This window comes from Natator depressus, chromosome 3 (assembly GCF_965152275.1).
Source record: "Natator depressus isolate rNatDep1 chromosome 3, rNatDep2.hap1, whole genome shotgun sequence".
Classification (NCBI taxonomy): Eukaryota; Metazoa; Chordata; order Testudines; family Cheloniidae; genus Natator; species Natator depressus.
Window position 1 is genome coordinate 4,111,777 of NC_134236.1, and position 24,490 is coordinate 4,136,266.

Sequence of the window (24,490 nt, forward strand, 5' to 3'; positions counted from 1 at the left end):
ACTGGGGCCACATAGGTACCTAGAGAGGAGGCCAGAGCTGGGAGAGGAAACACTTCGTCTATCTTGCCACTCAGATTTCTCTCCGGGGTCTTGCTCCTCAGTTACTGCTGATGGTGCCAGCTGTGCCCAGGTGGAACGGTGCCACTCTGGAGCCAGCTGTGCCACAGAGATTGCACCTGCTCAGACGCTGACAGGACCAGGTCACACAGGCTGGGCTGCCCGTTGCAGCAGGGACAACCGCACCCACTGGGCGTGCTGTGCTGCCATGGGGGCTGGGTGCCCGCAGACAGAAAACCCCAGGGCTGCTGCCAGCATATCCCCATTAACGTCCCATCGATTCCAGCCCCTCCATCTCCCGAGCCATGGGGAACGGAGAGCCCATTGCTGCACGGCTGACCCGGTGCAGACACAGAACTCTGCCTCTGTCATGCCGGGACGAAAGATCCGTTCCGATCACTGTTCTGCCTAAACACCACCGCCGAGGAACACACGCCTGGCCTGGCGATCCTTGCAGTTTGCTGGCAGGCTCTCTGTGCTCAGCTGTTCCCTGAAAAGTCAGTGATGTAAATAGCCCATCCTGGGAGTGTGAAGCTCCCAGCCCCTGCCAACAAACCTGGCCACAGGGCCACAATTGAAAATAACCACCTGCTCTTTTGACTTTCCCTGCTCTAGCCTAAGCTGATAAGCTAAGCAGGGTCGGGCTGGTTCAGAACATGGATGGGAGATCTCCTGGGGCTTCTGGAAATGCTGGAGCTGGCCCTCCAAGGGAATGCCCCAGTGTGGAGTTAGGGGGTGCAGTGCAATAGGAGGGAAGTCTTTCAAATGCGAGCACCTCTGGTCATTAAGGTCCAGATCCTCATGGGTGCCTAACTCCTATTGGAGTCAATGGGCGTTAGGTGCACACATCCCTGAGAAGATTTGGGCCTATGCCCCTTCGAATCAGGATACGGGTATTAAATGTGGGGTGCTGGCTACGTTCTAGCTCAGAGAATGACATTCTGCTGCTTTCCATGCCCCCTGCCATTTTAATTCCACACCTCCTGTCTGGCGGCATTGCTGTGCGTTGTGCAACAGCTGCCGTGTCCCACCCCAGCCGCGGTGGCTGCATCTCAGTGGCTGCTGAGCTGACCGGGATGGGTAGTTTGTCGAGCTCATCTGGCATTGTGAGGCCCTGTGGGTTGAGAAGTGCAGGAGCCATGGCATGCCCTTGACGGGGATTGCCCGTCTGCAGCGTGGTTATAAGGGAACCCATAGATGCTCCCCAAAATGAGATCATCCTGGTTCACCCCAGATTCAGGCTCTTCTGAATTTCCCAGCACACTCTCTGGCTCTAGCATGAGTGCGGGTCCTCAGGGCAGGAGCTACCTTGAACTGTGTTTCCTTGGCGTCTCTCTTGACTCCCCTTCTCCACCCGCCATCGTCACATGGGTGACCGACTCTCCGACCTGCTCTCCCCTGCGGACCCCTCTCCCTCCAGCCAGACCCACCGCCTGGCCTGTCTCCCTGCCGTCTCTGTCAGCCTGGCCCACACTGAACCCCTCCCCTTCCCTTGCCAGCTGGGAGCCTGGCAAATCCTTGCCTCCACCCTCTCGTGTGCTGCCCCCCAAGCCAGATCCAAATGCTGCCCCATCTTTCTTTGTGACAACGCTAAGATCTGCTCTGCTCTGTTCCAACCCATTGCTATCCTGTCCTCATCAGTGTGGTGTCTGGGTGCCTTCCTGCCGTGCTCTGAGTGACGTGACTGACACTTGTCCTGTGCGGTTCTATCTTGCCCCTCTTCTGTCCCCAAGCTGCTGAGAAATAGGGCAGACACACCCCAAAACTGGTGGTTATTCTTCTATAAGATATACCCAACCAGCAAGAAATGTCAACTTCTGTCTCACCACACTGGCTAACAAGAAATCAGAAATGCACCCTGCTTAGGTATTCCGGTCCTGGATTCAACACCCAGACACTAGACTTAATGAGGAGTGGTTATTTAAAACCAATTTAATCAACCAAAGGGTTCTTCTGATCCCAAAGGACCAGCCACAAAGCCCGGTCAATATATAACTCAGATCTTACCCAATAATCACACTGTTGCCAATCCTTTAGTAGCTAATAACTAGAGGTTTATTTATAAAAAGAAAGAAAGGTGAGAGTTTAAATTGGTTAAAGGAATCAAATACACACAATAATTGCAAAGTTCTTGGATCAGGCTTGAAGCAGTGATGAAATAAACTCTGGCTTGTTCAGTCTCTGGTTGCTTCCAAATGATTTGGAAGGTCCTCAGTCCCTTGGTTAGAATGCTCCCATTAGTATAAATCCATAATCCAGAGATCAGAGCAGGAAAAAGGCAAAATGGAGGTGTTTCCAGGGCCTTTTATAGCTTCTGCCCTGTAGAGGGAAACCCATTGTTCTAGCTTGTGGAAAATTACAGGTAACAAGATGGAGTTTGGGGTCACATGGACTAGTCACATGTCCTTGCATGCTTCGCTGAGTCATAGCCATATTCTAGCTAGAATGTCCACAGCTCATCGGCCGTGGATAGGCGTCTTCCGTGGCCCAGTGCGAGTGAACTGTTCTTTGATGGACCATGCAACTTGAATAGTCCCTTCACACTGTGCTGGCTAAATACCTCGTGGGTGTTAGCCAGAAGCAAACACATTTCAAATACAGGTATAGAGCCAATATCCATAACTTTAGATATACAAATGATGCATGCATACCAACAGGATAATCATATAAAGCAAATCATAACTTTCCCATTGGCACCTTACTTGACACACTTTGAACAAGATTTGTTGCGAGGGTATAACAGTGGTAGCAACCATGATCCGCATGGTCATATTTTAACCATATAATGCCATGGGGGTTCTTTGGAGCTCTTGCATTTTGTCTTGATTTTCTGGCTGCTCCATTCTGTGTGTGATTGACGGCGTCTGGGGCTCGGAACAGAAGGTGGGGAGGTCAGGACTGTTTTTAGTTCCTGGCGAAGTTCGTTCCACAGGTTCGGACCAGCCCCAGAGGAAGTTGTGCTCAAATGGACTTTCCCCAGATGGCAGAAAGCTCCCTGAGGCCTAAGAAGCGAAACTGTTGCCCACAGCCCCCTCTGGATGCTCTGGTCTCTTTTCGGTACCCTGGGCATCATCAGAGCTCCCCCCTCTGCGCTGTCCCTGGGGGCACGGAGCGCCACTCCTGCACTGCCCTGTCCTTCTGCCAGTCCCGTGAGGCGATGGCTGCCTTGCAATTGCTGCTCAGCAAATGCTTGGAAAAGGGGCATGCATCAAAGAGTCCATGTTGCCAGTGACTGGGGCCCTAGACTGGTGCTCAGTAGCACCGGGTTCTATTCCTGCCTCTGCCATGATCTCTTACGCGACCTTGGCCAGTCACCTTCCCGCTCTGTACCCGTTTCCCCTCCTACCCATTGTCGGTGTAGACCATGACTTTCCCAGGACAGCGAGTGTCTCTCACGATGCGTCTGTGTAGCGCCCAGAACAATGGGGGCCTGTGACTGGTTGGTGCGACTGGGCTACACATAACAATAAACGGGGCTGCTAATTTTGGGAGCCCAACCTGAGACACTTGGGGTTTGATTTTTCCCAGGTGCCCAGAGCCAACGATTTCAAACCAAGTTAGCGGGGGTTACGGATGCTCAGAAATCTTAAGATGGGCACTGAGAGGTCCAAAATCTGCGGTCCCTTTAAAAGCACCAGGGTTCAGATCCTTGACAATATATAGACACCTAATTCCCTTTGAACAGCTGGAGCCATGTGCCTTAGCGCCCTGTGTTTGGAGTGCGATTTGGATGACATGAGATGGATTACCAACTCACTCTCTTGAGCAAAATCGAGGGTAACTAGGGGGCCATCTGATATATTCCAAGAGTCATGGGCTGCTTGACTTCTGCCAACTTGCAGAATACAGGCCTGTAGGTTCCTTGTGTTACTGCTAAGAACAATAAAAGGCAAAGCTACCTCTATGGGCTACAAGTCGCCCCCCTACCCATGCCCCAGCCTTGGCATTCTCTGGGCTAGAAATCGCACAAGCAGCTCACAACTGCAGTCCGTGTGGGTGTGTTAAAAATGGCACCAACTAACCTGGGCATTCCCGCTGTACACTCCTCTCGCATTTCTGCACACGTCCTGGTGCCTCAGGGACTGTTACTCTAAACACCTGCTCCCCACTTGAGAGGGGTACGGCCGAGGTCCTCACCACTCATGCTCATTAAAAACCCCACGGCCCATTTCCTCAGAGCAGTGGTGCGTTAACCCCAGTGTCTCGGCTTAATTCCACGGTGACCAGTTGCATTCTGCCACCCTACGCTGCACCTGCAGTTTCAGCCGGACACAGGAGTCTTCTTCACTTCCATTCCTGAACTGTTCCTGCGTGCAGTTAAACAGCTGCCGTGCTTCTCCCCAGAGGTGGCTGCATTTCCAGGGGCGGGCAAACGGATTTCTGCCTGTTTGTGGCGAAAAGCACTTTGGCATCTGTCGGGATGCAACGGATGGGGATAAGCATCGTTAATGAGTCTTGCTCGTTGCTAATCAACGTGGCCCTCGGTAATGAGCATGGCATTGCCTATTCATGTCCAGTGCGAGTTGTGGTTCATGGGCTGAAACTACCTTACGCTGGCACAGCTCGCCTGGGCTAAAGAGCTTGAGGAAACAATGCAGTGGAGAGGGAGGAAGAGGAACATGGGGGGGGGGAATAAATGGCCTTGCTTGAGTGCAAATACATTTGTGGCTTTCAAGCTGCAGCCATACCTGGATCTGGACTGGGAGCACTGTGCTGGCTGGCACCACAGTTCAGAGGGCTCCCACGCATCGGTAATGCACATCTGGGCTGGGACAGGCCGGCGGCCGGAGCAGGAATCACGGGACGGGGAGACTCGGCAAAGCTCTAAGAGTTGCTGTGCAAAACATTGGGTTGGAGCAATGTTTGCAATCATGGCAGATCAAATGCACTTTGTTCCATGGGAGTGGGGCAGGCAGACTAGGGACTGGGAGGGGAGCTGGTGGCTGGGATTGGGGGTGGATGTAGGGGATGGGGGGGCATGCTTTCTGAGCAGATCCCTCGCTTGTGTCCTTCCGCCTGAGTGAACCCCTCCAACCCTGAGCCTGCATGAACACCTCAGTGGCTGAACGAGCCCCCATCTCTTCTCTCCCACCCGTTTGGAGCATCAGCTGGAGATCAGGGGACAGCACTTGGCGAAAACGCCAGCAGGAGATTTTGCTGAGTCAACGTCCCTGCTCCTTGCTCACCCTTAACCCAAAATGCTGACTCACCAGCTCAGTGCTCCACTCTCTGACCACGGGCCCATGGACACTGCTGGGCATTTTGACTGAGGGAGGACCGAGCAGGGAGCTATCGTGGTGCCCCGGGAGATAGGTTTTACAGCTGGGTAAACTGAGGCCCAAGATGGTTGCAGCCACACAGTGACTCAGTGGCAGGGTCAGGCTCAGACCGGAGCAGCCCCATGCTGGTGTCCGGTGGGGAGGCACATACTGGAATTCCTGTCTCCGTTCCCTTCGAGGGCTGCCCGGGGGGGGGGGGGTTGCCGTTTCCCCCCTGCTCTGCCCTGGACTGCAGCCTCCTCTCAGATAGCAACAGGAGCAGGGAGCCTCCAGCCCTGCAACATGTAATCCAGATCAGCTGCCATCTACCCATCCCACACCGTTACTGCTACTGTCATAGAATCATAGAATATCAGGGTTGGAAGGGACCTCAGGAGGTCATCTAGTCCAATCCCCTGCTCAAAGCAGGACCAATCCCCAATTTTTGCCCCAGATCCCTAAATGGCCCCCTCAAGGATTGAACTCACAATCCTGGGTTTAGCAGGCCAATGCTCAAACCATTGAGCTATCCCTCCCCCGGCTGGGTCCCCTGATTGCACTGAGGGCTTCTGCAAGTCCTAAGGCCTCAGCCAGTGCCACCAGGGAGGAAAGGGGAGACATTGGCAGAGCTGTAGGGGGCGGGTGAAGCCCAGCACTGGGATAGCAGGGGGCTGTGGGTTGGGATCGGGGGACGTTGGCAGAGCTGTAGGGGGCGGGGGAAGCCCAGGACTGGGATAGCAGGGGGCTATGGGTCAGGATTGGGGGGCATTGGCAGAACTATAGGGGGCAGGGGAAGCCCAGCACTAGGATAGCAGGGGGCTGTGGGTCGGGATCGGGTGGCGTCGGCAGAGCTGTAGGGGGCGGGGGAAGCCCAGCACTGGGATAGCAGGGGGCTGTGGGTCGGGATTGGGGGGCGTCGGCAGAGCTGTAGGGGGCGGGGGAAGCCCAAGACTGGGATAGCAGGGGGCTGTGGGTCGGGACTGGGGGGAGTTGGCAGAGCTGTAGGGGGCGGATGAAGCCCAGGACTGGGATAGCAGGGGGCTGTGGGTCGGGATTGGGGGACATCGGCAGAGCTATAGGGGGCGGGGGAAGCCCAGCACTGGTATCGCAGTGGGGTGGCGGGTCAGAGCTGAGATGTGTCGTCGTGCAGAAGCCTGGCTCGATGGTGTCAAAGGCCCCTCAGGCTTTTCTTTCGCGTGTGAAGAGACCCCTTGCCCCGCACACACAGGGCTGGACTTGCTCAGCTCACTGGGCTGACACTTCCCGGGGGCCCAGTACTGGCCATTCATTACGTGGATGACAACACAGCAGAACACAGCAGAGCCTGAGGGCGGCCTGCCCAGCACCATAACTCTGCCTGTGGGGTCGCGCTGCCTTGTGCCGTGCGGAGCAGGATCCTAAACACCTGCGTCCTGACCCACCCTGACCATGGGCCCTCTGTTGGAGGAAGCATCCGAAGAAACCTGTCGATCTCAATACGCTGAGGACCTAGATGGAGAGAGAACTAAATGAAATGCAGGCAGTGTCTGTTCAAAATATCAGACCTGGTTCTGACATTTGGGATGGTTAATTTCCTTGTTTCATTGCAGAAGATACATCTATGAAATTATTTCAGTCTGAGAGAGACCAAGGCAGAAGATATTTAGGTGACTTACTCCTAGCACCTGCCATGTACATACTTTTGAGAATCTGGGCCAAGCTGGCTGCTGGTGATAATGCTTAGCTTCTCATCTGAACTGCACCACAGCTGACAATAAGCATCTCTCCAAGATCTAGCTGCCTATACATTCAGAGAAGTAACAGTGTCTGTTCTATCCTTACCTTGTGACTTCCAGTAACGTTACACCACTGTGCTCAGACGATAAGAAATCGCCATCAGCTCCAGCTGTTCGCTCAGCTTTAGCGCCCTGCAATAAGAATAGGATCTTACTTGCCTTATGTTTATCAGGGCCTTCTATCCCAAAGGAGCTCTAGACTGGGACTCAGGAGACCTGGGTTCTATCCCTGACTCAGCCCCTGGCCTGCTGGGTGAGCTCAGGCAAGTCACTTCACCACTCTGTGCCTCAGTGTCCCCATCGGCAAAATGGGGATAGTGATGCTGACCTCCTTTGTAGAGGGCTTTGAGCTCTATGGGTGTAAAGTGCTATGTAAGCGCTCGATGTTATTCGTGTGGCTCACACTCAAATGAGCAGTCTCAGCTGCTAGATTAAAGCTGTGGAGAAGTGGGAATTTTGGGTAATATTTTTATGAGGGCTATGTGTGCCTCAGTTTCCCCTATATGCTGCATTGTTACCCAGTGGGATGGGAAAGGACCGCTTGGTTTCAAGGCAGGCTAAGACAGGTGTGAATGTAGCTTGGCTGTCTGGGACTACGTGAGTCACTGGAAAAGGCCAGCTGAGGCCGACCCCAGAGCAATGGAGAATCCATGAAGACGGGGGCAGATCCAATCACCAAGCAACCAATGGCCACAGATTGCTCCACCTCTCTGCGGGAAGCCGAGCAGTGTGTCCCCAGGACTGGGAAGGCGGGAGGTGGGGGAGAAGCACTGGCTGCTGGAAGGAGTCAGGGCTCGCATGTGGCCAAGGTCGGAGGTCAGAGGGATGGAGAGACGAAGCTTCCCTGCAGCTTGGCTGGGTCTGGGTCACCAGCCCAGACAAGGCTTTAGCCTTCAGTTCTCTGACTACCCAACGCACGGCCTGGGCTGCGTGCCAGGTAACGAACAGTCCCTGAGGAGCAGACACAGCCTCAATGGGCCACGTAGAGAGGAGTTCCCGGGGTGAAGCAGGGGTGCTGAAGGCCCAGAGGTCCCATCTAAGGAGGCCATGAAGCCGCGTGGCTCACCCTGGAGGAAGAGAGAGACCCTGGGGTCTGGCACGCTGAAGGCGTTCCTCCTCTGAGCCTTCAGTTCTCCTGCGTCACCCCGTGAGTGCCGCTCAGCGGATCCAACTGAGACAGACCCTGATGGAGACTTGGCGGCTCTGCAGGGACGAATGCACCTCTCCCAGCATTTGCAGTGACCCTCACACAGCATTGTCACAGCTGTCCGGTTTATGCATTAAATGGGACAGCCACTTGGCCGCTTGGCTTCCTGCAGAGGTGGCTGGGTATGTGCGGGGCGTGCCAGGGAGCCGGGGGTGGCTGGAAGTGGGGTTGGCCAGCATGGTCTCTGGGTGCGGAGGCAGCCTTAGCTGTTGGTTTCCTTGGCCCAATTCTGCTCTAAGTTGCAGTGGTGTAAATCAGTCGTGATTCCCTCCAAAGCGGTGGCTAACTCCGGATGCACTTTGCTGTGGCTCAGAGCGGAATCTGGCCCCTTGGGTTTTGATGACTGTCCTGGGGACATTGAGCATGTGAGCAATCCTAACTCTAAACTAACAACCGGGGGGGATTTCCCAGGCAGAGGTGTTGGGGGGGGCAAGCAGGGTCTCGTGCCCTCCAACCCCAGATTTCTACTAGGGTTTATATTTTTATTTCTTTTTTTGCGGAGAGTTTCGCCCACAGAACCTTGAAATTGTCCATCAGCAGTTACGCATCGCCTCTGGCCCCAGGTGTTTGGCTACGTACCTGCATGGACCCTGGTCATTATTCACTTGGCCGTGAACATCACTGATCAGCATGGCCCTCCCCATGCCCTCGAAGAGCCCCCAGCCTTGGCTCCCAGCAGAGCTTCCCCTCAGTCTCCCATTGCCCCCCATTCATAGCCCGTGCAGCCCCAAAATACTCCATCCCACCCCGCCCTTCTCCCCCACTCCCTCCCAAAGCTCACGGCTCAGCATCGTCCCCTCCCACATGCCCATTCCTGCCCCACTCAGCCCCCCAGCCCAGCCCCTCTCCCTGCACCTCCACATCCCCCTGTGCCGCCACGTGGGCTCCCTGGGGCGCTGCTGCCTGATGCACAAGCTGCAGCACTGGGCCTTGCCCCCCCAATCCTCCATCTATCCCCAGTGACCCCCACCCAGACCCCCTCCCGCCACTGCCCAGTCACCCCCACTGGCTGCCCACGGGCTCGGTGCAGGGCAGAGCCGGAGGAGCAAAGAAGCGGTGCTGGGGAATGGCTGTAGCCAGCAGAACGACTCGCGTCTCCTAGTAGATTGCAGCAGCCAAGGGGAAGGGCTGCTCCTGCTTCCGTGTAAACAGTGGTGAAGCTGGAATGGGAGTGGAATGGGAGCTCACGGCTGCTCTGTCTCCTCTTTCAATGGTTTCTCTGCCTCCGCTAGGGAGGGAAAAACACATGGTAGAAAATGCAAGTGGCCACGAACCCCCGTTCCCTGTTGTGCCCCGGATAGCTCCTCCCAGCCTCCCCTTCCCCCCAGGACTCCGGCAGCCTGGCACAGGGTAGAGCAGCCAGCAGGTGGCCCTGATTTGCGCCATGTGGCAGAGTCAGTCTCGGGCTGCCGGCAGAAGGGCATTGAGGCGGCTCAAAGCCCCTGTCCCCAACTTGCTGGACCCAGCAGGGCATGGGGAGGGGAGATCCAATCCTTAAAGTGAGAAACCAGGATTTTTGGAGCTGCTTCGAGGGCACCCGTTGCCATGGAGCCTCTACCAGCCCCTCCCTAGGCTCCCTGAGACGGGCTGCGGTCCCGGCCAGGTGTCTTTGCCATCGGCACCACCCCAGCCCGCTTCGCTCTGCACAGAGAGCCAGCCTGCTCCTGGCAGGGCTGTGACAGATGGGCAGCGAGGAGCTTAAGGCCGGGCCGGGAGTGGGTTTAATGCTGTTACAGGGCCGATGACGATCGCACAGGAGCGGCCTGATCCCTCTCCCCATGGCAGGCTCAGATGGCTGGGAAGTGTGTCCCCCACACGTGCCCCTAACCCCAGCCTGGCACAGGGGCCTCTGCCTTAGCCCACGGGAGCAGGGAGGTGGACCCCAGGTCTAGATGCATTCCTTCTGCCCAGTGTTGTTGGCAGCAGCAAGGGCCGGGTTCAAATCTCTAGGGGGTCCCCTTGAATGTTGCAAACACAGTGGTTCGAGCCCCAGCCCAGAAACCGGGGCAAGACCTAGACACCTCTCCTGGGGGTAGCGCTTCCCCTCTGCCACGAGCACCGAGTCTGGCCAGGAAACAATGACACTTTGGTAAGGGGGAAAGGAACAATGCCCTAACTTGGGAAAACTCAGCACCAATAAATCCGCCAGTGACTCCCCCTTTGCCTCAGTTTCCCCAGCTGCCGGTGTGAATGTCTGATGGACAAATATCCCTTTAACACCCCACTCCTCCCACTGCACTCATGGGGCCTGTTGGGTGGCTTCCATGAACAGCCCCTGGCTGCCACCTATGTCCTGTCCCTCACCATGCTGCTGCCCCTCACCATGACGCCAGGTCCGGTCAATAGGCTCCACCCTGTAACCCAGCACTGGTGATTTCAGCTCCAGGGACTGCCAGGTGAAGGGCCCGCAGTCCCAGGTCTCTAGCCCCCCGTTGTCACACTCTAGGGAGAATAGCATTGGGTGATCCCAGCGCTTACACAAAACCTAACCAGAAGGTCAACACTGGGATGGTGCCTTTGAAACACGCAAACAAGGTCTGAGTCTTTCTGTCTCTCCCTCCAGTTCACCAGTAGATGACGGCAGAGAGCACCCTTGCCATGCATGCCCCTCGATTTACGGAGCAGATCCAGGACATGACCAGCATGCGCTGCACTGCAGCTGTTCTCTGCTTCCCAGTGCTGTGAGAGGCAGACTGTATGTTAGAGCAGCTGTGAGATTGCTCTAAATTACACCAGGGGCTGGGCAGGGTCTTGCATTGTTCTAGAGTACAGGGACAGCCAGGATGACTAATAATAATACCTGGCTTTTATATAGCACTTTTCATCTGTAGATCTCAAAGGTAGGTTGGTATCATTACTGCCAATTTACAAATAGGGAAACTGAGGCACGGGGAGGGATGTGACTTGCTGAAGGTCACCCAGCAGCAGAGGTGGGAATAGATCCCAGGAGGGTGGTTATTTGACCTCTGTTTTTGGCAGTGATGCGACCACTGCTGGAATCCCGTGTCCAGTCCCAGTGCCCACCGTTCAAGAAGGATGTTGATTAAATTGGAGCGGGGTCAGAGAAGAGCTACGAGAATGATTAAAGGATTAGAAACCTGCCTTATAGTGACAGACCCATGGAGCTCAATCCTTTTAAAGGCCCACTGTACATGAAGAAGGTTGAGTGGTGGCTTGATCACAGTTTATCTGTACCTACAAACACTAGATAATATAGGGCTGTTCAATCTAGCAGACAAAGATCTAACAAGATCAAATGGCTGGAAGTTGAAGCTAGACAAATTCAGACTGAAAATTAGCCAGGATGGGCAGAGATGGGGTGCCCCTAGCCTCTCTTTGCCGGAAGCTGGGAATGAGCGACAGGATGAATCACTTGATAATTTCCCTGTTCATTCCCTCTGGGGCACCTGGCATTGGCCACTGTCAGAAAACAGGTTTCAGAGTAGCAGCCGTGTTTGTCTGTATTCGCAAAAAGAAAAGGAGGACTTGTGGCACCTTAGAGACTAACCAATTTATTTGAGCATAAGCTTTTGTGAGCTATAGCTCACTTCATCGGATGCATTCAGTGGAAAATACAGTGGGGAGATTTATATACACAGAGAACATGAAACAATGGGTGTTACCATACACACTGTAAGGAGAGTGATCACTTAAGGTGAGCTATTCAAGGTGGATATAAATCTCCCCACTGTATTTTCCACTGCATGCATCTGATGAAGTGAGCTGTAGCTCACGAAAGCTTATGCTCAAATAAATTGGTTAGTCTCTAAGGTGCCACAAGTCCTCCTGTTCTTTCTGTCAGAAAACAGGATTCTGGGCTAGATGGACCCTTGGTCTGACCCTCTATGGCTGCTCTTAAAATAAGGGGCAAATATTTAACAGGGAGGGTAATTAACCATTGGAGTAATTTACCAAGGGCCATGATGGATCCTCCATCCCTGAAACTTTTTAAATAAAGACTGGATGTTTTTTTTCTAAAATATCTGCTCTGGTTCAAACTGGAATTAATTCCAGGGCAGCCCTATGGCCCTGTTCACACTAAATGATCGAAGTCATCCCTTCTGGCTTTATTATCTACTAATCTATGGGGGAGACTGTTTTCCCACATAGATTTGTAGATAACCCACTATCCACTAGGCCACACTGCCTCCGGGTGGCTTAAAGCCATCTCCCAGCCTGCCCCTCTTGCCAGCATAGGAGCAGGGTAACTGAGCGTCAGGCCCACGTATTTTCCGAGCAGAGATTCCCACTGAACTCAATGAGAGTTTTGCTGAGCAGAGGACCCCAGGCTATGGTTTGAGCTCCTGGCTGCTTGTTCCTAAGCCAGCCGGAGAGCCGCGGCGGTGGGGGCGGTGGCAGCTGGCAGGGACAGATTGTGTTGCTTTCTGTTCTGTAACGCTGCCCGGCGCCGTCTGGCAAACAGCAAGGTGTTTGTGGTAAGCAAAAACAGAGCTGCATGGGGCCAAAACCTGCTCTCAGGCGAGCTCCAGAGTGAACAGCAATGGGCGGCTTAACCACCTTGCTGGGGACTCAGCCTCCCGTCCCAAGATCATCCCCACACCCTGACCAGGGAGCAACTGGTTATTCCCCCAGAGAGGGACCCAATCTTGGCCTGGCACGCCACACTCTCTCCTGCCAAAGGAACAGTCGGGGGCCACGTACCACAGCTTTCACTCAGTCCTCGCCTGGGCAAAACTCCCATTCATGCCGTGATGGTTTTGGCAAAGCAGGAACCAGCTGAGGACTTTGGGCTTTGCAATGGGTCTTACGACAGTGAGGTAAAGGCCCCAGCTGAGATCAGGGCCCCGGTGCACAAGGGCCTGCCCAGATACACAGTCAGAGATGGTGCTTTTCCCAACGCATTCACCATCCGGCAAGAAGAGACCCAGAAACTCACCTGAGGTTAGTGCTGGAGCCGGGATTCAAACCCACTGACTCACTTGATAACAAAAGCAGCGTGCCCAGAGCTGTACATTTACATGGGCTTGTCCAGGCGTGGGGCTCAGTCCCACTTCCATCCAAGTCAACAGCCACTTAGCCGTCGGCTCGACCGGCTAGATCCTTGGCTTGTCGCGCTTGCAGAGCTCCCGGAGTGACTGAGAGCAGCCCCGAGGCTGTCCACCCTGTTCCCATTCCCCAGCCCCCGGCGCTGGGTTTGTATCGCTGCCGTGGGACTTGAAGAGTTGCAGCCAAAGGACCGGATTCAGAGGGGAGGCTAAGTTGGGGGCAACAGACATCGGCTTCCTCAGCCAGCAGCCTCCAGCCCCACAGCACCTCAGACCCCTTGTGCAGGGCCTAGCTCTGCCCCTTCCACGGCCCGACCCAGTCTGGCCCACTGACTCTGAGCTGGTGTGACTCACTCAGCGAGGGGCTGTGAAGGGAGGGGGGCAGAGGAAAGGTCCGAACCGGAGGGAGTGAGAAGCTGAGCGTTAAATCTGGGCATGCCCCACGGGAGCCTGCCCCTGCTCACACTCCCGCCTCTTGCCCTTGGTGCGTGAGTTATGCCCACAAACGTCCTCAGCAGGCTCCGATGGACAGTGGTGCCCGCACTGGGCCGGCCTGGCGACCCACGGGGCAGCGCTCTGAGGTGGGGGCTGTCTTTGCTGTTTGATGGGACCGCGGCAGTGACTGGAGCCGGCACTAGGTGCTCCGGCACCCTGCGCCGTTGCTAAGCAGTGCGGGAGAGGCGGGGTGGATGCAGGGTATCACCTCCCAAAAGGCACAGAGGCCCTGGTTGGGAGGGAGCAGCTGGGCCTCAGACAGGTTAGTTCAGAGGTTCCCAGCCCTGGCAGGGCTGCAAACCCCTCAGGCCAGCCCTGGGCATCACCTTGGACTAGCCTAGGAGAATCCTCTCTTCTGCTCTGCCTGAGACTTGCAAGCCCAGGGATACTGAGGGTCCCAGCAGGCATGCGGAGGGCAGGACAAGGTGCCCCCCAGTGACAGGGCTGGGAGCAAAGCATGGGACCTGCTAGGGAGAGCAGGCAACCCCCAAACAGCCATTTCCCCTGCTGCAAAGCACCTTGGTTCCTTTGATCCTGCTGATCGGGGTGCTGGCTGCATGGCTAGAGGAAGGGGTGCAGCCCCATCGTCTCCCTAGGGACACAACAGGCTGCGCCCTGACAAATCCGTTTGGAGCATTTGAGCAGACAGGGGCCAGCTGTTTGCTGCGAGCTGCCCTTCATCCATTCTGCCTCGCGCTGCTTGTAACCACTTTGCAAACAGCCGGCTCTTTCCAGCTGCCACGGCAGGGGGCAGGTATCTTGCACTGGCGCAGATCAGGTTAGATCTGGGCCCCCCGTCACTGGCTTCTACAGGCTGGAATGTTTAGCATCATGTTATTGCAGCAGGTCGGCTTTTTCTCCTGGGGTATAACTCACCCCTTGCTCACCTGAGCTCTGTGTGCATCACACAAGCCCAGACTGAGTCCTCAAAATAGGGTGGTCAACTGACTTAGGCTCCCACTGCAGGGCTGAAAAGAGCAGCTTAGCTCATTGGGCTTGGGCTTGGAGCCTGAGCTATGAAACCCAGCGAAGGGGGAGGGTCTCGGACCCGGAATGTCTCCACTGCCAGTTTAGCCCTGCAGCATGAGCCTTGCAAGTTTGAGTCAGTCGACCTGGGCTCTGAGACTCACGGCCATGGGGGTTTGTTTGCTGTGCAGATGTACCCTTTGTTAAGCTAAAGCTCCTTGACTCTGTCACAACAAGGCAGGTTTCTAATCCTTTAAACATTGTCATGGCTCTTCTCTGGCTCCTCTCCAATTTATCAACATCCTCCTTCAATTGTGGGCACCAGAACTGGACCCAGGACTCCAGCAGGGTTGCACCAAGGCCAAATAGAGAGGTCAAATAACCTCTCTGCTGTTACTCCAGATTCCCCTGTTTATACATCCCAGGATCGCATTAGCCCACAGGGAGCTCATCTTTGGCTGATTATCCACCATGACCTGCAAATTTTTGTCAGAGTCCCTGCTGCTCAGGATCGAGTCCCCCACCCTGTAAGTGCGGCCTGCAGTCTTTGTTCCCAGATATACACGTTTACATTTAGCTGCATTAAAACCCATATTCGTTTGCATTACATTTAGCCATGCTAAAATATCTGATTAATTAGCCTCGTGAGGAACCTGCTCTACAGGGGCAAATTTCAATTCAGCCAGACACAGCGCAGGCAGACACCTGTAATGCAGCCCTGATCGTAACAGGCCTCTTCTGCTGCCCCCCAGAGTCAGTAGCTGGATGGCCAGGGAGCTCACTGAGACAGCTAGAAGCTGGGGAGTGGCCAAGAAGAGAATCCCTTTCTGTTACATTCAGATTTATTAAATATTAATAGTCAATTGTTGCCGAATTTCACAGTTTCAATGCGCCACTCAGGCTGTAACAGGTACATCCGTGGCTCACTTCCTCGAGTATGCATAGCCCTCATTAGTGCTAACGGGGGCTTGTGTCCTCGATCCCTTGATGTCAGGAGTCTGGTGGCCACGCAGAAGTGCCACAATTCCTCACCTGTGTGTCATAGCTCCTGTACCAGCAGCAGCTTGGGGGAGATTCCCCTATCGTGCAAGCGGGTGGCAGCAGCGTGGGCTTTTGGAGCAAGAGGACCTGGATCCGATCCCCACTGGCAATGGGGAAGCTCTGAGCGATTGCAGTGTGCCGCATGGCGACAGCTCAGAGCTCCTGGGTCACTGCAGTAATGCATTCACTCAGCGTTTCCTTAGCAAGAGCGGGCTAGGCTAGCAATAGTGATTGATAATCTTCAGTGGCTGGCAGCCAAAGCCAGATGAATTAAGGTGGGGAATAAGGTGCGAATGTTTAACTATGAGGGTGATTAACCTTTGGAACAGCTCAGTATGTGGGGGCGGTGATGGGGGGGGGTACGTTCTCCACCACTGGCCCTGTCAGCTCGCAGCTGGAGGACGTGCTAAAAGATATGCTCTAGATCAAAGTGGGATGGCGTGGAAGCAAACCAGGGCGTTGTGTCGGTCCAGGACTCCAGATGTCTGGGGATGGATCTGGCTTCCTCCAGACACGGGAGGAGTTTGGTAAGTCTCCAGCCTGGATTTCTCTCCGTCTCAGAATGCGGTAACCCTAAGGCAGCGCTGAGGGTGACACTGCCTATGGGGCATTCTGCAGTGCTGGCCCTTGCTGTGTGCCAGTCACCCCCTTGGCACTGAGTGGGGGCAAATCTCACCCACAGGGCATTTGCCTTGGTCCATGCTGGGCAACTCTCCATGCCTCTGTGCCAGGCTGCTCAGCTGTGTGCTGTTGAGACAGGCAGGCTCAGTGGAGGAGCTATGGCTGACAGCCCCCACACATCAGGACCAGGAGGCTCAGGGGCCCCTCAGCTAGGCTCTGAGCTCACTCACATGGGAGTCAGTGAAGTTGCTGCCTATTTACACCAGTGTACATGAGAGCAGGGTCTGACCCTAGGACTTGACCCCTAAGGGCAGCGAGGTGGCTGGCTGCCGGGGAGCTCTGCGGCTGCTTCAGGGCAGGAAATCCATTCTGGCTGATTTGATTCCGGTGCCAGATTCCCAGCTGGGGTAAATCAGCAGCGCTTGCTGCTACGCTGCTCTATGCCAGCTGGGAAGCTGGCCATGCGTGCCTGGAGCCTGTCAAACGAGTGGATTTTACATGTCGAAAAATACATCGATTTTTTTAAAGTGAGATGTAAACGCTAATTGTTCCCTCTGTGGGCCAGGGAAGCTCCCCGAGGAGGGACAGATCACGGTTAATTTACTGTGACCATGTAGCATACCCGTTGGTGCCCTGTTCTGGTCCAGGAGCGATGGTGGCATTAAATCATTCTCCTGCTTTTCCATCCCCATGAGCCCTGGTCGCATCTGTTCAGGGGAATTTTCACACTCGGCATTATTTGCATTCAAACCGTGTTCAAGCAATGTCTAAATGCGGTTTTAAAAGGGAGCTGCTTGTCTGTGAGTGGAGTCGCCCGATGAGTGGAGCAGAACCGTAGGAGCCAGGACTCCTGGGTTCTAGTCCCAATATTGCCACAGACTTTGGACTCTGTGGGTGACAATGCTGTCCTGAATTGCACATGTTCAGGTATTTAAAGTACTGCTATCTGCAGGCTGTACAATTGTAATAGATTTCTGGTGTTGGCAGCTGGTTACCTATGTGCTTAAGCCCACTATTTGTAATTTATCCTTTTCTTTGTCCCCGATGTTTGGCTGCTAATAACATTCCTTCCAGCTTTAACAAAGATGTTTTCATTTCAGATCATGCGATGTTGTCGAGAATACCGATCAGCTCATCTGTATTATGATGAAGAGACACCAACAGCGTAGCTGTCTTAAACCCAGCTATGTATATAGATCAATGACACACAACCCCCGCCCCCCAGTAAAGGAACATTCAGGTTGCAAAGTCAAGCACTCAAAAGTTGGGAAAGGCCAGAATTAAGGTGCCCTCCCCCTCCCCCCCGGCCGCCTCTCCTCAGGGATCTGATCTCCGTTTCCTACACTACCAACTGATTCCCAGTCCCCTCCCCGCCCCAGCTTCCAGTCTTAGCCTCCATCCCTAGTCCCAGTCTCTTTGCCCTGCAAGTTCCAGTCTCCACCCCAGACCATGGCTTTTCCTTCCCCCGTTCCACTCTCACCAGGCCCCTTGTCCCATCTACTCCTTTCCCTCCCACCTCTTGGCTGGCTCTTTTCCTCTCTGCATTCGGCTCAGGTGGCTTCCACCTCCACACCGTGTGGACACCAGGGAGCGGAGCAGGGCGGGGTGGGGGCCTGGGAGCACAGGAGAGCGAGCTCCGGGGTTGGATCACGCTCAGTCACCCTATGGGGATGGCACACGCACAGTGCCCTCAGCACTAGGGCTGTGGGAGGATGGAGCATGCTCAGTGAAAACTGAATCATCAGAGATGGTAACCGTGAAATTCTAAGAGGTCTCCACCGAGCGTGTGTGAACTTGCAATTTTTCGAAGGCTTAGGTTGCTCTGATTTTGGTGGATTTTCACAGGGATGGCAAAAGGCATGTTCCTGACACCAAGGCCAAATTTCAAGTCCCTGCTCCGAAGGAGGGGGGTGCTACCGCATTTTAAAGAAAAGGTGGCTCGTCCGTTTTTTTTAAATGGCACACTCGCCCGTTGTGTTGCTTCCCTTGTTCTCAGACACAGCTGATCCATTTCGGCTGAAAAATTCCCCCAAACTTCAGCCCGAGGCAGGCACCCAGCCTGGCATATTTCAGCCCAGCTAAAGTTTGGCAAAATTATAAGCAACACAAGGTGTTAAGATGGGAAGAGTTGAACAACCGTAATTACAGGTACTGCTACCAGATCCACCTATCATAAATGCCTGTCACACTCTGGGAGATTTCAGATCTTGATCTGGTTCTGGACTTTGCAAGATGTGCCCATTTCCAGTCTAAACAGGCATAAATGATCGTTGTTTGCTTGCCAATGACAATGTGCTTGGTGCTGTATACGAAACAGATCAGAAAGGCATGTAGAGTCCCGAAGAATTTACAGTCTGTAGCCTGGTCCGTGCTAGTAGAATGATGCGCTGCCGAGAACGGGGGGTCAGCTAGACCTAGGCTGACTGCAAGAGTCGAGAGAGCCAGACTGATTTGCACCAGTTCAGGAACTGTGTGCAACATGATAGACCTGCTCCGGAGGGGGTGTGAAAAGAGCCCAGCCCAGCAGCCCTCTCTCTTACAAAAATCCCATTCAAGTCAGTGGGAGCTTAGCGTGAGAGAGGACTGGGGACCTGCTTTTACGCTCACTTAAGCTGCTGGAAAACCATATGATTCCAAAAAGAACAGGAGGACTTGTGGCACCTTAGAGACTAACAAATTTATTTGAGCATAAGCTTTCGTGAGCTACAGCTCACTTCATTGGATGCATTCCAGTTTTCTATCCATGTAGGTGCTTGTCTGGCCCCATTACCGTAGTATCGGAGCCCCCTACTGTCTTTAATGTATGTATCCTGACAATACTCCTGCAAGGCATTATCACCATTTTACAGATGGGAAACTGAGGCACAGATACCGCCCCCCCCGAAAAAAAGGACAGTCTGTGGCTGAGCCAGAAACAGAGCCCAGATCTCCAAGCCAGTGCCCTGTGCGCTAGCCCAGCCTTCCTCCCACCCCTGCTGCTTTAGTGACTCTGACCCAAAGCTTCCCGGCCAGAGCCCAGGAATCAAACTGCTTGAAAACCAAATCTGCCCTGGCACCCAGAGTGTTACAAAGAGCCGGATCCTCCTGCCGGGATCCCTGCCAGGCCCCTCCCCAGAGCAGCTCCCGCTGCCCTCACCCCATTCTCTGGCCAGCTCTCTGGCTCTCCCTGCCCTGCCTGCTTTCAGCCACCAAGGAAGCGTTCGGTGGGCCGAGCCCCTGAGCCCGGTGGCTGCATTTTGACTGGAGTCAGACTCCCCTGGGGGTCTCTGTGACTAGTGGCAGCCGTGGCCCCACACCAGATACAGGCCAGAGGCAGTGGGGGGGTGGGAGGGAGGGGGCTGGGATGTTAGATGCATGTAATAGACACTCAGCTGTCTCCCTTGGCATCCCCCTCTACCCACCCCCCGTGTGTGTCCTTGTATGTGTGTGATCTCCCCCCCCATGTGTGAACTCCCCCTCCTTGTGTATGTGTGAGCTCCCCCGTATGTGTGAGCTCCTCCTCCCTGTGTGTGTGTGATCACCCCACTCTGTGTGTGTCTCCCTGCTCTCTGTGTGTGATTTCCCCCTGTGTGTCCTTCTGTGTGTGTGATCTCCACCTCCTTGTGTGTGTGTGATCTCCCTGCTCTGTGTGTGTCTCTCCCTATGTGTGTGTGTGTGATCTCCCCACTCTGTGTGTGTGTGTCTCCCCGCTCCGTGTGTGTGTGTGTCTGCATGATCTCCCCGCTCTATGTGTGATCTCCCTGCTCTGTGTGTGTCTCTCCCCACTCTGTGTTTGTGTGTGTGTGTGTATGTATGTCTCTGGAGGTGTGTGTGATCTCCCTACTGTGTATGTGTGTGTGTGTGTGTTCTCTCTCTGCTCCGTGTGTGTGTGTCTCCCTGCTCCAAGTGTGTCTGTGTCTCTCCCTGCTCTCTGTGTGTGTTTGTGTGTCTGTCTCTCCCGGCTCTGTGTGTCTCTCTCCCTGCTCTGTGTGTGTCTCTCCTGGCTCCCTGTGTGTGTGTGTCCGTGTGTGTCTCCTCCCGCTCCGTGTGTGTGTCTCTCCCCGCTCTGTGTGTGTGTTCCTGTGTGTGTCTCTCCCCGCTCTGTGTGTGTGTGTGTCTCTTCCTGCTCTGTGTCTGCGTGTGTGTGTGTGTCTCCCCGCCCCATGTGTGTGTGTCTCTCCTAGCTCCGTGTGTGTGTGTGTCTCCCCGCCCCGTGTGTGTCCGTGTGTGTGTGTCTCTCTCTCGGCTCTGTGTGTGTGATCTCCCCACTCTGTGTGTGTGTGTCTGCCCGCTCCGTGTGTGTGTGTGTCTGTGTGATCTCCCCGCTCTATGTGTGATCTCCCTGCTCTGTGTGTGTCTCTCCCCACTCTGTGTTTGTGTGTGTGTGTGTGTGTATGTATGTCTCTGCAGGTGTGTGTGATCTCCCTACTGTGTATGTGTGTGTGTGTGTGTGTTCTCTGCTCCGTGTGTGTGTGTCTCCCTGCTCCAAGTGTGTCTGTGTCTCTCCCTGCTCTCTGTGTGTGTTTGTGTGTCTGTCTCTCCCGGCTCTGTGTGTCTCTCTCCCTGCTCTGTGTGTGTCTCTCCCGGCTCCCTGTGTGTGTGTCCGTGTGTGTCTCCTCCCGCTCCATGTGTGTGTCTCTCCCCGCTCTCTGTGTGTGTTCCTGTGTGTGTCTCTCCCCGCTCTGTGTGTGTGTGTGTCTCTTCCTGCTCTGTGTCTGTGTGTGTGTGTGTCTCCCCGCCCCGTGTGTGTCCGTGTGTGTGTGTCTCTCTCCTGGCTCTGTGTGTGTGTCTCCCCGCCGCGCGTGTGTGTGTGTGTGTATGTGTGTGTGTCTTCCCGCCCCGTGTGTGTCTGTGTGTCTCTCCCCACTCTGTGTGTGTCTCTCCCGGCTCCGTGTGTGTGTGTGTCTCCCCGCCCCGTGTGTGTCTCTGTGTGTGTGTCTCTCCTGGCTCCGTGTGTGTCTCCCCGCCCCGTGTGTGTCCGTGTGTGTGTGTCTCTCTCCCGGCTCCGTGTGTGTCTGTGTGTCTCTCCCTGCTCTCTGTGTGTGTCTCTCCCGGCTCCGTGTGTGTATGTGTGTGTCTCTCCCCGCCCCGTGTGTGTGTGTGTCTCTCCCCACTCTGTGTGTGCCTCTCCCGGCTCCGTGTGTGTCTGTGTGTGTCTCCCCGCCCTGTGTGTGTCTGTGTGTCTCCCCGCCCCGTGTGTGTCCGTGTGTGTGTGTGTCTCTCTCCACTCTGTGTGTGTCTCTCCCGGCTCCGTGTGTGTCTGTGTGTCTCTCTCCACTCTGTGTGTGTCTCTCCCGGCTCCGTGTGTGTGTGTGTGCGTGTCTCTCCCCGCTCTCTGTGTGTGTCTCTCCCCGCCCCGCGTGTGTGTGTCTCTCCCCGCCCCGTGTGTGTGTGAGCCTCTCCCCGCTCCGCGTGTCTCCCCGCGTGTGCCCCTGCCCTTATATGGCCGGCCGGGGCGCCGCGGCGGGGCGAGCGGGCTCTCCTGGGGGTGGTGCTGAACGAACAGCTCCCCGCGGCGCCCGCCCACCCCGCGCCAGTCGGCGGCGAGCGCAGCCCGGGCCCCAGCGCCGCTGCTCGCGGGGTGCCTCGGCGCAGCCATGACCCAGGCCAGCCCCGCTCCAGCCGCCGCCGGACCCTCGCCCTCCGCCCGGGCGCCGCCGCCGCCCGCCCGCCGCGCCCCGGCCGCAGCATGAAGCGGCAGAACGTGCGGACCTTGGCCCTCATCATCTGCACCTTCACCTACCTGCTGGTGGGCGCCGCCGTCTTCGACGCCCTGGAGTCGGAGCAGGAGACCTCGGAGCGGCGGCGGCTGGAGGAGAAGCAGCGGGAGCTGCGGGGCAAATACAACCTGAGCAGCGACGGGTACAAGGAGCTGGAGTGGGTGGTGCTCAAGCTCAAGCCCCACAAGGCCGGCGTGCAGTGGAAGTTCGCCGGCTCCTTCTACTTCGCCATCACCGTCATCACCACCATCGGTAAGGCTGGCGCGCCCATCCCCGTGGCGTCCGGGCGGCGGGCGGGTCGTCCCCCCTCCCCAGCGGCTCCCCCCCCTCCCCAGCGGCTTTTATTGGGGGGGGTGAGGTTATTGGCCGGAGAAAGGAGGCTGTGACTGCTTCCGCGTGGTGGGACCCCCCTGTGACGCCCCCCACACACACTCTCTCTCCATCCCCTTTTAATCCCCGTCCTTAAAAGCCCGGGTTAGTTCGCTTTGCACCGGGGTGGGGGAGGGATAGCTCGGTGGTCTGAGCATTGGCCTGCTCAACCCAGGGCTGTGACTTCAATCCTTGAGGGGGGCCCGTTAGGGATCTGGGGCAAAAAGTGGGGGATGGGTCCCGCTTGGAGCAGGGGGTTGGACTAGATGACCTCCTGAGGTCCCTTCCAACCCTGATCTTCTATGATTGGACCCCTTCGGAGTCAGCCCCAGTCCTGGGCTACTTCCAATTCCCGGAGGTCTCCCCCGGCAAAGGGGCCCGGAGCAGGAGTTCTGGCCGTGCTGGAGGGAAGTCGAGTTGATTGCAGGGAAGGCGGCGCGGGGTTTGGTTGATCTGGGTAATGAAGGGGGGTGATTAGCGGGGAAGAACTGGAAAGCGCCCTGCAGCCGGTCAGTCCGCTTGTGGGGTGTGCCGAGGGCATGGGGCAGGCACAGACGGGAGCGCCCGAGCCATGGCGCCGGGCCTGACTTGGAGGGTTTGCAAGCTGCTGGCAACGGACTGTTCCTCCCCGAGAAGCGGTCGGGGACCCCCTGGGAAACTCCAGGCTGTGTTTTGCCCTGGGGCTGGTTTTGCTGCACGGTGACAACACACACACACACACACACACACACACACACACACACTTGTTTTGCAATTTGCAAGCGTGCAAAAAGGGGAGGGGGGCGGATTGTTTGCAAATTCGCCGCTTGTTTTGCCATTCAACAAGGCATGAAAACAAAGGCGGGGGGGGGGCGGGTTTCCACTCCCCGGGGCTTGGCTTTTGTTGTTGTTGCTGGGGCTGCGGAGGGTTCCTCCCTCCTGGGTATTTTTAAAAGGTGTCGTGTGGAAGCAGAAGCGATTCCCAAAGTGGCACCTCGCGCCCTCCCCCACCCGGGCATGGCTCTTCTCAGCCGGGGAAGTTAGCAGGCAAGAGCCCCAACCCCCAACCCAGCACTGATTTGGCCCAGTTGCTGCCGGGCAGGCTTGAATGGGATCTCACGCCTGTTTTAGGCTCCTGTAGCGCCTCTGGGCTCCCGTGCAGTTGCTCCTGATGTACCGCGGCGTCAGTCCGAACAGAATCCGGTGCAAGACCGCTTCTGAACCAGATGCAGATTGGTGCAGTTTTATGCAGCGAGGAAGGGCCAATTCCAGCGTCCGGATTCATTTCTGACCCCCATTTTTACACCGGTGTGACTCCGGTCGAGCCACTCCTGATTTACACCGCTGCAAAATCTGGAGTAGAATCAGGTGCCAGGCGCCTGGGGTGTTAGTGAGCAAACTGGATCCAGAGCCGGGAGCAAGTCCCTTCCGGATTCCAGATGATGTTGCTGCAACCCAGGCCTGGTCTAGTCTCGTCTACTCTAAACCGCTCTTTTTTAAAGACTCCATTGGCCGCTCTTTGTGAGCTCCTGTGTTGAAGCAAATCTCCCTGTTGTGGGGTTGATTTAGGACATCCCTTTGGCTGAGGACGCGTTGTCTGCCCGGCTCGTCTTGGTTGCAGAACCTCATTAAGCGCCATTTGAAAATGACCTCACATTCGCCTTGTTCCACCGAGGGTTATCTCTGCAAACGGCTCCAAGGAGTTCGAAGATGATCATCCCTTAGAATAAAGTCACCTTGGCCGTCACTCGCGCAAGGGTCTTGTTTCGCTACCAACCCCCGTAAAAAAACAACCCACTTCTGATGTTTTCCCTCCCACTGATGTAGTCTTCGATCTTCCTTTGGTCCCAGGAAAGGGAGGGATTCGTGGCAGACCCAGCGGCCCCGTCCGCACTAGGGAAGTTGCCTGAGTGTTCCCCCCTTTGGCTACCCCCTGCTGAACTCCACCAGCGTTAGCAGCCCCGTGAGCCCTGGTGTAGACAGGAGGCTGGTGTTTCTAACCCTCTGTCATGGAATC

At 55.7% G+C, this 24,490-nt stretch overlaps 1 protein-coding gene and 1 long non-coding RNA gene across 2 annotated transcripts in view; one reads left to right on the forward strand and one right to left on the reverse strand.

Moving 5' to 3' along the window:
- Positions 1–6,302: 6,302 nt before the first annotated feature.
- Positions 6,303–22,420, reverse strand: LOC141984350 (uncharacterized). The gene is made up of 3 exons (XR_012638723.1): positions 22,149–22,420; positions 7,137–7,222; positions 6,303–6,803 (listed from the first exon to the last, which is right to left on the reverse strand). It is a non-coding gene; the product is annotated as an uncharacterized LOC141984350 (long non-coding RNA).
- The window catches only part of KCNK3 (potassium two pore domain channel subfamily K member 3), a 74,435-nt gene continuing 72,039 nt past the window's right edge, over positions 22,095–24,490 (forward strand). The window contains exon 1 of the mRNA XM_074947337.1: positions 22,095–22,377. Coding sequence (XP_074803438.1) covers positions 22,095–22,377 — 283 coding nt within the window. The remainder of the gene's footprint in view (positions 22,378–24,490) is intronic.